At 47.2% G+C, this 16,415-nt stretch overlaps 1 protein-coding gene across 1 annotated transcript; it reads left to right on the top strand.

Moving 5' to 3' along the window:
- The first annotated feature begins 2,961 nt into the window (after positions 1–2,961).
- Positions 2,962–15,500, top strand: SCNN1G (sodium channel epithelial 1 subunit gamma). Its single transcript, XM_060786431.2, has 13 exons — positions 2,962–2,996; positions 6,692–7,052; positions 8,228–8,525; positions 9,027–9,220; positions 11,845–11,948; positions 12,910–13,073; positions 13,261–13,359; positions 13,480–13,597; positions 13,697–13,775; positions 13,853–13,910; positions 14,232–14,290; positions 14,398–14,473; positions 14,647–15,500. Exons 2-13 carry the CDS (start codon positions 6,736–6,738, stop codon positions 15,094–15,096), a joined length of 2,016 nt encoding a protein of 671 aa, XP_060642414.2. The 5' UTR covers positions 2,962–2,996; positions 6,692–6,735; the 3' UTR covers positions 15,097–15,500.
- Positions 15,501–16,415: the final 915 nt, after the last annotated feature.

Raw genomic sequence — 16,415 nt, 5'->3', positions numbered from 1 at the left:
TTCTCCTTTTCCTGGAATCCACTTCTGTCCCACTTTTGCTTGGCATTGGGTAATTTTTGGAGCCACAGAGCAACCAATACATTGCTCAGATTCTTCCAAAGTCTGCCAACAACATAGAGACTAATCCGTATTTTTGGATTTTGTCCAAAACTGTAGTTCCAAAAAGTAACTTTTCCAAGCGGGGCATGACTGCAGACCTCTGGGCATGCTTCCTTCATTTGTAAATTTGAAAGGAATGCTTCATATTTCTTAATATTGAAAGAGTCCGCTGCACAAGAGCCAGCCAGCCTCTCCTTGCCTTCTGTCAACAGATGGCACTGCGGGATTATCAGACCGATTTGCATATTTGCATATGCAGTCAATGCAGGAATTAACATCTCAAAGGCACAAGCAGGAGAGTGGGTTTGCAACAAAAGCAACACAAAAAGTCTTTTGCAGCATGGAAGAGATTAACAAGCGATGGGGCCATTGTGAAGGCCTCAAAACAAATGTACGGCATGCGCACTCTTGACACACAAAGGCAAGTAAACAATGGCAGGCATTCACTGATCTCATCTGGATTTGCAGACATTCCCAGCCTTGTCTGGGTTTTGTTAACATCCCAGCGGATGCCAAAGCAAAGCCGGTTTCATTTGCAGAAAGCCGATGGTCAGCTGCAGTTTGGACAAGGGGAAACTATGCCAACAAATACCATCCATTCAGACATGAAAACAGTCACATGTCATTATATCCCTGGTGCATATATATAGGCATAGGTAGTCCCTGCATGGGGAGCTGGAGCTGACAGAGGGAGCTCAACCCACTCTCCCTGGATTCGAACCCCTGACCTGTTGGTCAGCAGTCCCGCCAGCACAAAGGTTTAACCCATTGCGCTACCAGGCTAATTGTCTCACGCCAGAAGTGACTTGCAGTTTCTCAAGTTGCTCCTGACATGAAAAAAAGTCCACACACAGTCTTTCCAGAGAAAGAAAATACGCCACGCAGATGATCACTAAAGAACAAGTAGTTACTCTTTGTAATAGAATAACATATCTAGAATCATGTGATCTGGGTTGTTGTAGGTTTTTCAGGCTATATGGCCATGTTCTAGAAGCATTCTCTCCTGACGTTTCACCTGCATCTAAGGCAGACATCCTCAGAGGTTGGATGCAGGTGAAACGTCAGGAAGGAATGCTTCTAGAACATGGCCATATAGCCAGAAAAACCTACAACAACCCAGTGATTCCAGCCATGAAAGCCTTCAACAATACATTGATTGAAGCCTTGATGTCCTAACACTTTTGTTTTTAGAATCTTGTAAGCCGCTCTGAGTCTCCTTCGGGGTGAGAAGGGCAGCATATAAATGTTGTAAATAAAGAATAATGTGATCAGTTGCATTGACTCACATAATGTCCTTTTAGAGAGATTTAAAATGGTCATTTTTTGTCCATGAGGAAAATCTTCCTCCGGCAGCTCATGAAGCAGGAGCACACTCCAAACTGTCTCTCTACAAGCACCTGTACAGCTCAAGCCTGAAAAATGTAACACTATCCAAAACTCCCAGGCTCAGCTAGCTCCCCCGGGGAGTATCCCAACCAATCAGCTCTGTGCATCTTATTTTACAGTTGACACACACATACTAACTGATTTCTTACATGCCCTAACAAAGGTGAATTGGTTGCTAAACCATTTGTGTGATGGAAAGAGGCAACAGAAGTCTTCAATGGACACCAACAAAGACAGTCCCATCAGAACAACTTGTGCTTGGCTGATAACTTCTTACTAATTCACAGTGGAAAACGTCTTGATAAGAAAGTCTTGATGAGAAAACGTCTTGATAGATTGCTGCAATGCTCTCTATGTGGGACTGCCTTTGAAGACTGCTCAGAAACTTCAACTAGTCCAACGGGTGGCAGGTAGACTACTCACTGGAGCGTCATACAGAGAGCATAACACCCCTCTGTTATGTCAGCTCTACTGGCTGCTGGTGCAATTCCAAGCACAATTCAAAGTGCTGGCTTTGACCTATAAAGCCCTATATGGCTCTGGCCCAGCTTACCTGTCTGAACATATCTCCCTCTACATCCTACCTCAAAGTTTAAGATCTTCTGTGGAGGCCCTGCTCTCAGCCCCGCCTTTGGCGCAAGCACACTTGGTGGGGACAAAGGACAGGGCCTTCTCGGTGGTGGCCCCTTGCCTGTGGAACTCGCTCCCCAGCGAAATCAGGTCAACAACATCCCTCCTCGTCTTTAGGAGGAAATTGAAAACGTGGTTATGGGACCAGGCCTTTGGGTATCTGGCAGATAATTGACAATGGTAATGATGATAATGTTATGGAAAATGGACTATGGACAGGCTTCCGATTGTATTGTGATCACTGAATTTGTTTCTACATAAGGCTAGACAGCCAGTATTATTGCACTTTTTATTGATGTACTTTTTATTTTAAAACTAATTTTAAAATTAATTACTGTGTTCTTATATGTAATTACTATATTATTTATATATAATGGCATCGAATTGTGCCAGATGTAAGGCGCCCTGAGGGAAGGAAGGATAGAAGGGAAAATGATAGAAGGAAGAAAGCAGAAGAAATCAGAAAGAAACTTCTGCCAGTTTTGGAAACTCTTGTCCTTTGTGGCTGACAAGAACTGGCTTAAGGAGGGAGCAATGATTCAGGACCTGTGACCTCTGAAGAAACTGCACAATGATAGTCATTTCAGGGCCCTGTTGAGTTCTTGTGCCACTCCTGAAAAGTGATCTGGGGAGGGAAAAAGTTCCAACCCCTCCCGAATGGTTTTTTTTTTCTTTTCTGTCTCCAAGCCTGCTCTCCTCCTGCTGCTGCTGCTGCTCTTTCCCATTCTGAGATGGGGCAGGAGCGGCAGGGGGCGCCCCGAGATCGCAGCCCAAGGGGGAGGGAAGAGAAAGAAAGGGGGCGGGCTCGGGCGGCGCTTCTGCACGGGCGGCAGCCGCCTCGCCTCCTCCTCCTCCTCTTTCTCAGTCCGGAGAGCAGCCAGGTAAGAGGTGGATGGGCGCCCCGTCGAGGCTGCCTTTACCTGGGCGAGAAGGAGGGCAATGTGTGTGTATGTTTGTGGGGGGATCTATTGAATGGGAAGGGAGAATAGGAGGAAAGGTAGAAAGAAGGAAAGAAAGGTGGAAGAGAGGAAGGAAAGATAGAAGGAAATGTAGAAGGAAAGAGAGGAAAGATGGAAGGAGAGGTAGAAGAGAAGGCGAAAAGGCAAAATAGGGCGGGGGGGGGGACAGAAGGGCAGGTAGAAGGAAGGCAAGAAGGAGAGGAAAGATAGCAGGAAAGGAAGGAAGAAGAGAAGCAGAAAAGGCAGAAGGAGGGAGGGAAGGATAGAAGGAAAAATGATAGAAGGAAAGGTAGAAGGGAGGAAGGAGAGGAAAGTTAGAAGAAAGAAAGGGTGAAAAGGCAGAAGGAGGGAGGGAAGGATAGAAGGAAGTTAGAAAGGAAAGATAGAAGGAGAAGAAAGGAAGGTGAGGATATATAGAAGGAAGTCTAGAAGAGAGGAAGGATAGAAGGAAAGGTGGAAAGAAAGAGAGGAAGGGTAGAAGAATGGAAGGAAAGGTAGAAGTGAAGAAGGAAGAAGAGGAAAGGTAGAAGGGAGGAAGGAAGGAGAGGAAAGTTAGAAGGAAGGAAGAGTGAAAAGGCAGAAAAGATAGAAGGAAAGGTAGTAGGAACAGAAGGTGGGAAAGCAGATAGAACGAAAGATAGAAGGAAGATAAGGTGGATGGGTAAAAGGAAGGAAGGATGGAAGGAAAGGTAGAAGGAAGAGAAGGTGGATGGTTAAAAGGAAGGAAGGGTAGAAGGAAAGGTAGAAGAAAGAGAAGGTGGATGGTTAAAAGGAAGGAAGGGTAGAAGGAAAGGTAGAAGGAAGAGAAGGTGGATGGTTAAAAGGAAGGAAGGATAGAAGGAAAGGTAGTAGGAAGAGAAGGTGGATGGTTAAAAGGAAGGAAGGGTAGAAGGAAAGGTAGAAGAAAGAGAAGGTGGATGGGTAAAAGGAAGGAAGGGTAGAAGGAAAGGTAGAAGGAAGAGAAGGTGGATGGTTAAAAGGAAGGAAGGGTATAAGGAAGAGAAGGTGGATGGGTAAAAGGAAGGAAGGATAGAAGGAAAGGTAGAAGGAAGAGAAGGTGGATGGGTAAAAGGAAGGAAGGATAGAAGGAAAGGTAGAAGGAAGAGAAGGTGGATGGGTAAAAGGAAGGGAGGATAGAAGGAAAGGTAGGAGGAAGAGAAGGTGGATGGGTAAAAGGAAGGAAGGATAGAAGGAAAGGTAGAAGGAAGAGAAGGTGGATGGGTAAAAGGAAGGGAGGATAGAAGGAAAGGTAGAAGGAAGAGAAGGTGGATGGGTAAAAGGAAGGAAGGATAGAAGGAAAGGTAGAAGGAAGAGAAGGTGGATGGGTAAAAGGAAGGAAGGATAGAAGGAAAGGTAGAAGGAAGAGAAGGTGGATGGGTAAAAGGAAGGAAGGATCGAAGGAAAGGTAGTAGGAAGAGAAGGTGGGATGGGTAAAAGGAAGGATAGAAGGAAAGGTAGTAGGAAAAGGTGGGAAGGCAGATGGAAGGAAGGATAGAAGGAAAGGTAGAAGGAAGAGAAGGTGGAAAGAAGGGTAGAAGGAAAGGTAGAATGAAGGGGAAAGGGTAGAAGAAAGAAGAGGAAGGAAAGGATGGATGGAGGGAGGGAGGGAGGGAGAGAGAGGAAAGGTAGAAGGAAAAAAGTGGCAAGGCAGAAGAAGGGAGGGAAGGAAAGGAGGGAGGAAGGAGAGATAGAATAAAAGGTGAAAAAGCAGAAGGAAGGTGAGAAGGAAAGCCCCAGGGATTTGTGGAGGGGATCTGAACTATTGAAACCCTTTGAATCCATGAAAGACCCCAAAGGGTGCCTAAGATATAAGGGAGAGGGAGGAAGTCTTATTTGCGGCCTTCTTATTATAGATGTTGTTATTATTATCATTAAGCATGGGTTGGGTGGCCATGTGTTGGGAAGGCTTTGGTTGTGCTTTTCTGGCCTGGCAAAAGGGGGTCAGACTGGATGGCCTTTGGGAGTCCCTTCCAACGCTAGGGTTCTCTGATTCTATAGCCCTATTTTTACATGAATCTGCTAATGTCTATGAGGCTGGATGGGCATCTGTCTGGAGGGCTTTGATTGCACTTTCCCTGTCTGGCTGGAGGAAGGGCGTGAGGCTGGATGGCCTTTGGGGTCTCTTCCAACTCTATGGGCCCTTCCAGACAGGCCCTATATCCCAGGATCTCATCCCTGGTTTTCTGCTTTAAACTGGATTGTGTGAGTCTGCACTGCCAGATAATCTGGGATAAACAGAAAATCTGAGATCAAATCCTGGGATATAGGGCTTGTCTGGTTGGACCCTTTGATTCTAATATTAATATAGAGTTTATGGAATGGTATCGTATGAGTAAGGTCTGCTTTTAAATAGTGACTCCCAAGCAACCAGGAGCAACATTTATCCATCATCTAGTAGTGGGGGGGGGGGAATGATTTAATTGAGAGTCAATAATATTACTGCTAATTATAACATGGTATGGTATGGAGTATAGCATAAGTGAGGTCTGTCTTTGACTCTCAAGCAACCAGGAATGACATTTATCTGGTATTGTCCAATCCCCAGGGGGAGTCATGGTTTAAACAAGAGTCAATAACAACAACAACAACATGTTTATGGGGTATAGTTTGAGTGATGACTGTCTTTGATAGTGACTCTCAGATAACCAGGAGTGACATTTATCTGGCATTGACCAGTCCCCAGGGGGGTCATGGTTTAAGCGAGAGTCAATAATAATAATAATAATAAGAAGAAGAAGAAGAAGAAGAAGAAGAAGGTATGGGATAGGGTATAGTATGAATGAGGCCTGCTTTTAAATAGCAACTTCCAAGAACCAAAAGTGACATTTATCTGATATTGACCAATCTCCTGCGGGGAGGGGGGGGGGTCACAGTTTAAACAAGAATCAATAATAACAACAACAACAATGTGGTATAGAGTATAGTATTAATGAGACCTGCTTCTCATAGTGACTCTCAAGTAACCAGGAGTGACATTTATCCGGTATTGACCAATCCCCAGTGTGATCATGGTTTAAGCAAGTCAGTCATCATCATCATCATCATATGGTATGGGATATAATATGAGTGAGGCCTGCTTTTGATAGTGACTCTCAAGTCACCAGAAGTAACATTTATCCAGCATTTAACAATCCCCAGGGAGCCATGGTTTAACAGAGAGTCAATAATAATAATAATAACAACAATAACAGCAATAATATGGTATGGCATGGGGTATAGTTTGAATGACACCTGTCTTTGATAGTGACTCTCAAGGACATTCATCCAACATTGACCAATCCTCAGTGCTGTTATGGTTTAAGCAAAAGTCAATAATAATACTAAGGTATGGTATGAGGCGTAGCAGGCATGGGCAAACTTTGGCCCTCCAGGTGTTTTGGACTACAACTCCCACAATTGCTAACAGCCTGCTGGCTGTTAGGAATTGTGGGAGTTGTAGTCCAAAACACCTGAAGGGCCAAAGTTTACCCATGCTTGGGGTATAGTGTGAGGCTTGTTTTCCATAGTGACTCTCAAGCCTCCAGGAGCAACATTTGTTGACAACACCTAGCAATCCCAGTGGGAGTTCACTGAGCACCTGCTGTAATGCCTTTGTTTCCCCCTCTGCTCCTGAATAGAGATCCGCCTGCAGAAGAGCAGAGGCCCTCGCTCACTAGTGACCATGGCTCCAGCAGAGAAGCTGAAGGCCACCATCAAGCGGACACTCCCGATGACGGGGCCCCAGGCACCCACGCTGCGGGAGCTGATGCAGTGGTACTGCATGAACACCAACACGCACGGCTGCCGGCGCATCGTGGTCTCGCGGGGCCGCCTGCGTCGTGCCCTGTGGATTATGCTGACACTGGGGGCTGTGGGCCTCATCCTCTGGTACTGCGCCCAGCTGGTCATGAACTACTACGTAGCCTCCGTCTCCGTCACCGTCCAGTTCCACAAGCTGCCCTTCCCGGCCGTCACCATCTGCAACATCAACCCCTACAAGTGAGTGGCACCTGCCTCACACCCCTGGGGTGCAGGTCTCTCCTTTATGGAGGAGTTTAGTCTGAGCTTTGAGGGAGTTCTAGCCAAGGAGAAATACATCCCATTCTGGCCAAAGCAGGTCCAGAAAGAGATGGACAAGACCGAGTTGTTTCCAAAGAAGAGCCACCCAAATGATACAATGTGGGGACTATGAATTGCTCTTTAGGATCTTGGTGGTGTTTTCTTTGGAGAAATCTTGAAAGGGACATGAAAGCTGTGTTTTAACATTGGAAAGGCGGTCATAAGGACAAGGGAACAGGGTTGTTTCCTGCCACTCATGAGACTGACACAAAGGAGCAATGAGTTCAAACTCCAAGAAAAGAGATTCCACCTAACCTGACGATAAGAGCTGTTGCCTGGAAGTCTGGTTTCATCTCTTTCCCTGGAAGTCTTTTGAGCAGAGGCTGGATGGCCATCTGCCAGGAGGCCTTTGATTGTGTCTTCTGGCCTGGCAGAAGGGGGTTGGTTTGGCTGGCCTTTGGGAATCCCTTCCAACTCTTGTGGAATATAGAATGCCAGAGAGTCTGGTGGATTCTCCTTCTATGAAGCTTTGAAAGTAAGGGCTGGATGGACATCTGTCATGAAGGCTTGGTTGGTGTCGTTCTGCTTGCCGGAAGGCGGTTGAACTAGATGGCCTTGGGGTCTCTTCCAACTCTATGATATTATTATTACTATTATTATTATTAGACTGGATGGCCCTTGGTTGGTGTCGTCCTGCTTACCAGAAGGGAGTTGGACTAGATGGCCTTGGGGTCTCTTCCAACTGTATGATATTATTATTATTATTATTATTATTATTATTATTATTATTATTATTAGACTGGATGACCTTTGGGGTTCCTTCCAGCTTATTATTATTGTTATTATTAAACTGGATAGCCCTTAGGCCCCTTACAATTCTATTATAATTATGATTATTAGATGATGGGTTTGGACTGGATGGCCCATGGGGTCCCTTCCAACATTATCATTGCAAGGTGCTGAATCCCCCTCCTCACCTTGGAAGGTTCCTTTAAGTTTTGGACTAAAACCCAGAGTGGCCTGGGAGGCAACAGCTGCCCATCTCTGAGGAAGACCTAAACGTTTGAATTTTGGGTGGAGACTGGTCCGTTCACACCACATTTCCCTTCCCACAGGTACAGCGCCATCAAAGATCACCTGACGGAACTGGACAAGGAGACCGAGATGGCACTGGAGCTGCTGTACAACTTCTCAGGGAGTCCAATCCGGGAGCGCCGTGACTTGGGCCCTGAAGAAAGTGAAGAAGGCACGAAGGGACACTTCCTCAAGCTCTTTCCCCTTGTGATAGCCAACGAGTTTGACGCCAGGCCCAGAAATAGTTCCTCTGGCTACAAGCGTCGGGCCGATGCCAGCATCTTCCCAGGGAGCTCCAGCATCGTGAACGTCAAGAACCCTGAAGTGGGCTTCCAGTTGGTAAGTAGAAATATCATCTGGACACCTTATAGTCAGCCCAAGGGGACCTGAGGTTGGAAAAGTTGGGCACATTGAGTTAAGAGGGAGTTCATGCAGCTGCAGGTGCCACAAGCTCTCTCTTTGGCTCAGCATTGCTCAGGAAAGGGAAGCTGTGGCTGAAGAGGAACAGAAGAGATGTTCAACAGTGGAACTTCCATGGGCACTCTTATGCAGAGGCCAGATGGCTATCTGTCGGGGGGCGGGGGGGTTGGATTGTGCTTTTCCTTTATAGCAGAAAGGATCTGGACTGGATAGCCCTTGGGGTGTCACTTCCAACTTTAGCATTCTATGATTCCACACTCGAGAGTCTGGGTTGCCAATGCCTGCTTTTGGTGGTCTTCCTTCTGGCAAACCAGGAACCTGTAGTTTGACCCCTGCAGGGTAAGTTCTGAAGGCCCTCTCTTTCTTTCCTTCCTCTCCCCTTCCCTCCCTCCCTTCTTTTCTTCCTTCCTTCCTTTCCAGTGTGACTCCCAAAACAACACTGACTGTGCCGTTTACAAGTTCAGCTCCGGGGTCAATGCCATTCAGGAGTGGTACAAGCTGCATTACATGAACATCATGGCGCAGATCGATAAGGAGGAGAAGGAGAGGATGAGCTACTCTCCTGAGGAGCTTCTGCTGAGCTGCTCCTTCGATGGCGTCTCCTGCGATGCCAGGTAAGTTCTGGTTTCGATCGGGAGATGTAAAGCGGCAGGGCTAGTAGGGTTTTATTGGGTTTATTGAAGGTGCTGAGACCCTCTTAGGACACTTGGAGGGCTCTTTTAAAGGGCAGACTGAGCCAGGGTGGTACCATCAATCTCATGAGTGCAGGACCCACCAACATCCCCTGCTTTGGAGTATATCAAGAGGGTCAATAGGAAGATGAGGGATCCTTCCCCAGACCCCTGGGGTCTCTCTCCCCACCATTTTCAAAAGCAGAGCAACTGGGCCCGAGGATTGCAAAATGGATTCAAACGAAATGTGTTTCCAGTTGGAGACGTTAAGCAGGTGCTTCCCTCGAGGGCTCTTGAGGGGGCCAGGGAAGGGGAACGGCACACACCAACTGAGTTCTGTTCATGGGCTGAATCCATGGGTTTCTTCAATGGCATCTTGAGACTGTGCGCTTAGCTCAGATGGAGTGGATCTCAACCTTTCTGAGAAGTGTACGGCAACTGCACTGAAGTTGTGCATCAAAGTGCCGAATCCTGTTTGCTCAGAGGTCAACCATTGTTACTGGGACCTTCCTTCCAGCAAAGAATCTCAGAGTTTGGTTGATTAATTGTTTGATGGATTGAATATCCTGGCTTTGTTCAGCACAAAATACAAGGCAGCCTGTGTCTGAGTATGTCGTTTAAGTTGCCCGTTGACTTGCATTCATTTCAAAGGTTTTTCTTAAATATGTATGTGTGTATGTGGCCACATTGTCAACTTACACGGACTGGCTACCACTTTCACAAACAGCTACAGCTCCCACTTCCCAGAAGACATCAATGGCCCTTCCTCTAATAACATTTCAGGTTATGAAAATGTACAAGAGCTCTGCCAAGGTCCTCCACAAACACCATAATGCCCACCAACCACGTGAAGGCTTTCATACAGAGACAATTCCATCCTAGATTTTATGTGTTTCCCCCACCACAGACATCGCAGTGTTTCTTGCTTTCTCCATTGGTGTGGAATTTGCATGACCCCACCCACTGCCTCTCCCATAACCCTTTCCTGTTCTTTTCTATGGCACACAGCAAACAGAGGAATTTGTTATTTGTGTTATAGAAACCTTGTTATTGTAAATAGTACAACTATATTATTTTACTACAAAGAAAAGGAATTGGTCAGCAACTGAATATACTAGAGAGGTTTGGGGAGAATTCACCATGATTTATAGGAGTTGTAGGTCCTGGGATATAGAGTTCACCTGCAATCTAAGAGCACTCTGAACTCCACCAAAATAGACCTGGAACTAACTTGACCCAAAGAAGCCCCATGGCCAAAAATAAAATACTGGAAGTCTTTGGAGGGATTTATAGGAGTTGTAGTTTCTCTACATCTAGAGCGCACTGTGAACCCAAACAATGATGGATTTGGACAAACTGTGGCATGTATATCTGATATGCCCAAATTTGAATACTGGCGGGTTTTGAAGGGGATTGGCCTGGGCATTTAGGAGTGCAGGTACTGGGATTTATATTTCATCTGCAATCAATGAGCACTCTGAACTTCACCAAAGATGGAATTGGACCAAACTTGGCACACAGAGCCCCCATGACCAGCAAAAAATACTGGACGTCTTTGGGGGAAAAGCACCTTGATTTTGGGGGAGTTGTAGTTCACTTACATCCAGAGAGCACTGTGAACTCAAACACCAATGGTTCTGGACCAATCTTAGTACACACACCTGATATGCCAAAATCTGATTACTGGAGGGGTTTGTGGGAAACTGACCATACTTTCTGGGAGTTTCAGTTCACCCACAACCAGAGACACTGTATCCTCCACCGATGATGGACCTGGACCAAACTTGGCACACAGAACCCCCGTGACTAACTCAACCTACTGGAGGAGTTTGAGGAGACTGTCTCACCATAGTGGGAGTTGTCTTTTACCTTACAGCCAGAGAGCACACTGAACCCCACCAATGATGAATCTAGAGCAAACTTGCCCAACATAATAAGCTTTAAGTACTGGTGGAGTTTCTCGGGGTTAACCTGTCATGATGTGAGTTATAGTTCATCCACAACCTTATGCACTTTGTACAATTTAAAAATTGACTTTTTCAAATAACCTGGGCAACGCCAGGTACCCATGCTAGGAAAGATAATAAAAGTTGGATGATCTGTTCATTTTCAAGGAGGCAGAGTCTGAAATAGGGGTGCTGAATCTACTCCGGGTTATAGTTCAGAAATAGTTGGTGATGGAAGATGCCCTCCAGAAAAAAGATCTGGCACCTTGGAGAGCTCCTCTAAATCCCATTTTCTGCCAGATGTCCCTTTACCTATTATTTATAAGATAGCGGTTGTGTTGCCTTCAGAGTCTTTATACTAGGATCCATGGGGTAAAGGAAGCAATGCTGAATTTAAAAATCCCCTCCAAACTCACAAATAGCACCATAAAGTTAAACTTTTTGTAGTGTCTCAACCTGCCATTTGTGTTCCGTGGAACTCTTTGAAGATGGTATTCAAGTCCTTTATTTTTCTTTCCTGGAGAAGAGGTCCAAAAATGTGGACTGGGAAAGAGACTTTATGACGTCTCTTTCCCAGTTCAATGCTTTGCTCCCAATTCAACCTCGGTTCCTTCTCTGCAGGAACTTCACCACCTTCCATCACCCGCTGCATGGGAACTGCTACACCTTCAACAGCGGACAGGATGGGGTGATCCTCAAAACGTCGACTGCAGGAAGCGAAAATGGTAAGGACCAGCTGGGTCATTGGGCAGGGCAAATACTTGCTCTTGACATGCTCAGGAACTCAGAGGACACCAGCAGAAAGACAAATGGCAAATGTATATAATCCCCTTTCTCCAGGTTTTTTATTTATCTGTTTGCTTGCCTTGATTTGTTCTTTGACAGGCTCAAGACATCTCTCAAAATAATAAAAATTCTCTAAAATTATTATTATTATTATTATTATTATTATTATTATTATTTCAACTCCTCACAGGGCATGAAAGGTTGCTTGGATGGCTGGTGTTTCACAAGATGGTGGTATTCAGATGCCAATTTTCTCTCTACTCCTGGCCTATCCCACCTTGGGGATGATCTCTGTTCCTTTGTTTCCTTCTGCAGAATTTCCACTAGTGCCTTTCTGTGTATTTGTTAAAAAAAATTCACTTAGGATGTATCTATACTATAGAGTTACTGTGGTCTAACATTGCTTTAATTGCCATGGCTCAATCCGATTGAATCCTGAGAGTTGTAGTTTGGCAAGGTTCTTGGCTACAGAATATGTATCCAAGGATTCCATAGCATTGAGCCATGGCTGTTAAATGAATGTCAAACTGCATCCATTCTACAGTGTAGATCAGGCATGGGCAAATTTTGGCCCTCCAGATGTTTTGGACTTCAACTCCCACAATTCCTGACAGCCTCAGGCCCTTTCCTTTTCCCTTCCCGCTTAAGCGGCTGAGGGGGGAAAGGAAGGGGCCTGAGGCTGTTAGGAATTGTGGGAGTTGAAGTCCAAAACACCTGGAGGATCGAAGTTTGCCCATGCCTGGTGTAGATGAAGCCCTGCTCCTTAACCACGTTCAGTGATCCCTGAATAGTGGAGAATAGTGACTCTTTGACAAAGCCAACATTGCAAGTGCTTGATCCAAAATACCAAGGTTTACCTTTGGTCCCCTCCATTGATCAGTTCCTTTCTCCTGTCCCCAGGGCTGCAGGTGGTCCTGCACATCGATGAGGCTGACTACAACCCCTACCTGGTTACCTCCACGGGGGCCAAGGTGGTCATCCACGGCCAGGATGAGTACCCCTTCATCGAGGACATTGGCACCGAGATCGAGACGGGCACTGCCACCTCAATCGGAATGCACTTTGTGAGTCACCTTGACTTTCTGACCCCCAGCTAGTACCAAACGTCATGGGCCTCTCTGCTGAGAAGGAAGGCTCGGACAATGCTCAGATGCTCTCGTTGCTGGGCAGTGGAGTTTCCTCCTTAGGTTGGAGGGCACAAGAAAGCTGCCCCTCTCCTTGCCCTGCTGACCTCTGCCTTTATGCCCCCAGACCACCTCCCAGCGGCTCAGCAAGCCCTACAGCAACTGCACAGAGGATGGTTCGGATATACCTGTGGAGAACCTCTACAACAAGAACTACTCTTTGCAGGTGGGACAGAGGTCCTGATCCCCCACTCATCAGTCCCAAGGCAGCCTCTATAAGGGCCAAACCGGTGGTGCGGGTTTAGTGACTGGCAACCCATTGACTCCCACTGCTTTCCCTCTGCAGATCTGCCTGCATTCCTGCTTCCAGAAGCTGATGTTCAAGACCTGCGGCTGTGCCCAGTACGCTCAGCCTCCACCAGCCGGAGCCCAGTTCTGCAACTACAAGAAAAACCCAGACTGGAGTGAGTCTCTGTTAGCTCCCTTTCTATGATCTGGATTTTCATGATGGGGGTCTCCTGTCTTGGCTCTTCTTAACCTTTCTCCCTCCCTACCTTCCACAGTGTATTGCTACTACAAGCTGCATGAGCGGTTTGTGAAGGAGCAACTGGGATGCCAGGAGACCTGCAAGGAAGCCTGCAGGTAAGGCCCAATCCCAGCCTTTTACCAGTGGGATCCCCAGGTTGTAGTCCTTGTTTAATGACCTGTTCCCTCTGCAGCCTGAAGGAATGGACCCTCACCACCAGCCTGGCCCAGTGGCCCTCGACTGCCGCTGAGGTGAGCATCTCAGCCATAATTCTTGGCTGCCTTGGCATTTCTGGTGCATTTTGCATGAAAATATTGGGGAAGGATAAATGAGGAAGTCCCTACTGACCTTAGGGTGGGATTTAGCCATTCCTCTAGACAAATAGCCAAAGAGTGCCGGATTTTAGGGGCTTTGAAGCTCAGGAAGACAAATGGGTTGGCAAAGCAACAGAAGAGCGCAAGGAAGAGGGACTTTGTGGTCCTTGGTAAATGGCACAGGGGTTGTGGGACAATAAATAGGGGCCTTGAGAATTAAGTGTGGCCATACTGACCCTGATTTGATTTCACCTCAAGGAGTGGATGCTCCGCGTTCTCTCTTGGGACCAAAGGATGAAGAACAAGACATTAAACAAGTAAGTCACACAAAAGAAAAGCAGGCAGGCTCTCTCTCCTGATTTCCCTGCCTGCACCTGGCTTCTTCTTTTTTCCTCCTTGACCATATTCTCCATTTTACCCCCAGGACGGACTTGGCAAACCTTATTGTTTTCTACAAGGACCTGAACGAGAGGTTCATCAAGGAGAACCCAACAAACAACGTGAGTTTTGAATGGAAGGGGACTCATTGGCTCCCACTGTTGATCTTGCAGGAGGACAACGAAGAGGGTTAAGGTCCAGGTGACCATTCCTCTATCTCTTGGAGAGGTCATATTCCCACTTGCCGCAGACCTAGAGTGGTCTGAGTCGCATTAAATGCCCTTTTCCCTGCCAGGTGGTTCTCCTCCTGTCCAACTTCGGTGGCCAGTTGGGCCTCTGGATGAGCTGCTCAGTGGTCTGCGTCATCGAGATCGTGGAGGTCTTCTTCATCGACACCTTCTGCATCATCCTGCGCCGCCGCTGGCAGAAGACCAAGAAATGGTGGCAGGGCCGGAAGGGTGAAGATGAGGAAGAGGAGGAGAAGGAAGGGCAGGAAGGGGGAGGAGGAGGGGCCTCTGGGCCATTCCCAAGGATCCAGGGCCATGACAACCCAGCCTGTGATGTCCAGGAAGAGGACAATGAGGAGGACAATGACCTGCCCACCTTCAACACGGCCATGCGCCTGCCCCTCCCACCAGAAAACCCAGCCCCGCGGACCCCTCCGCCAAACTATAGCACACTCCGGCACTCTGGTGCCTATGCTGCTGGGCAGCCCCCTGAGACCCTGGAGGTCAGGACCCAGTAACCCCATTGCTGACCTCATGGGGAGGGGAGGAGGATGGGCCGCCTCTTGGGTGCCAGCCCATTGCCCTGACTTGCAGCCAGAGGAGGAAGTAACATCGCTTTCTCAGGAACCTTTCAGCCGGACTCAAATGAGGGCCCACCGCTTTCCAAAAGTCTCTGTGATGTTCTGGAGGGAATTGTAAGATTAAAGGGAATGCTTCTTGACTTCAAAATTCCCACGTAAGAGGAATGGCCATAAAGGAGCACCCAATGTATCTTTGCCACCCTGCTGCTGCTCCAACCCAAATGGAGTAAGAAGGATCTGTTTCGTTCCAAAAGAGCCATGCTGTTCTTTCTACTTGGCATTGTTGCTATAATATCTTGGACCCAAGGTGTGGTGAAGAGGTGTATTTAATAAACTTTTCTCAGGACACTTTCTGCTTTCTTCCTTGGGGGGGCTGCGGTGGGGTGGTGGGAGGCACCCTCATGCTCAGAGCTGATCCCAGCTCCAAAAAAGACCATGTTGTTCCTCCAGACCCAAGGTCTGGGCTCCTAATCTCTTTGCTGGAATGCCTTCCTAAAAGTCAGAGCTTTAGGATGGTTGGGAGAGCGGTGAGTGAGTCCTTCTGACCCAATAGAGTCACCGCAGTGCCACCATTTGTTCCTCCTTCTTTGTCACTTGCAAAGAATGAGGAGATGGAAGGAGGCCCAGAGCCTCTCCTTGACTTCAGAGGCAGAAGCAGCCCTGTTTTTCATTTTCCTGGTACAAGAGATGGAGGAAGATGTGGAGCAAGTTCTACCAGCTGCTGATGTTGAGGGCGATGACCTCATGGAGGTGGCTTTCCACCTCAGTCCTTGTGTTAACCAGGTCAACATGCCGCCTAGACACTTCCAGAGAATGAAGACAGCTGGGCTAACATTCCCAGGTCATAGCGCAGCTGGAGAGAAAGAAAGCAATGTCCCTCCTTGTAGAGGTGACAGCTTTCCACAGCTTGGCTTGAATTGGGAAAATGCCAGAACTGGTAGCGTATCTGGGACCTTCCAGGATTTGGAAATGGGTTCCTGGGAGGGGAAGCCCCATTCTGGTTCTTCCCAAGATCTCCTGCTCTTTAGCCAAAAAGAGCAACCCAGAAAACCACAACAAACGGGGTCATGGTAGAGTGAGTCAAGGTAAGGTCCCTCCTGCTCCAAAGACAACAAAGAAGGAAAGTAGCCGCCCAGAACCAGATTCAGAGCAGCCGGAACAAAAAGGCCATCAGCAGTCATCTTTCCCTGGGCCACTGTTTTTGCAATCGAGGGGTGGAGGAAGGAAAAACTAAGGCCATATTTTAGAAATGTGTA

The sequence above is a fragment of the Anolis sagrei genome, chromosome X (assembly GCF_037176765.1).
Source record: "Anolis sagrei isolate rAnoSag1 chromosome X, rAnoSag1.mat, whole genome shotgun sequence".
Classification (NCBI taxonomy): Eukaryota; Metazoa; Chordata; class Lepidosauria; order Squamata; family Dactyloidae; genus Anolis; species Anolis sagrei.
This window is presented reverse-complemented; position numbering and strand designations above follow the sequence as displayed.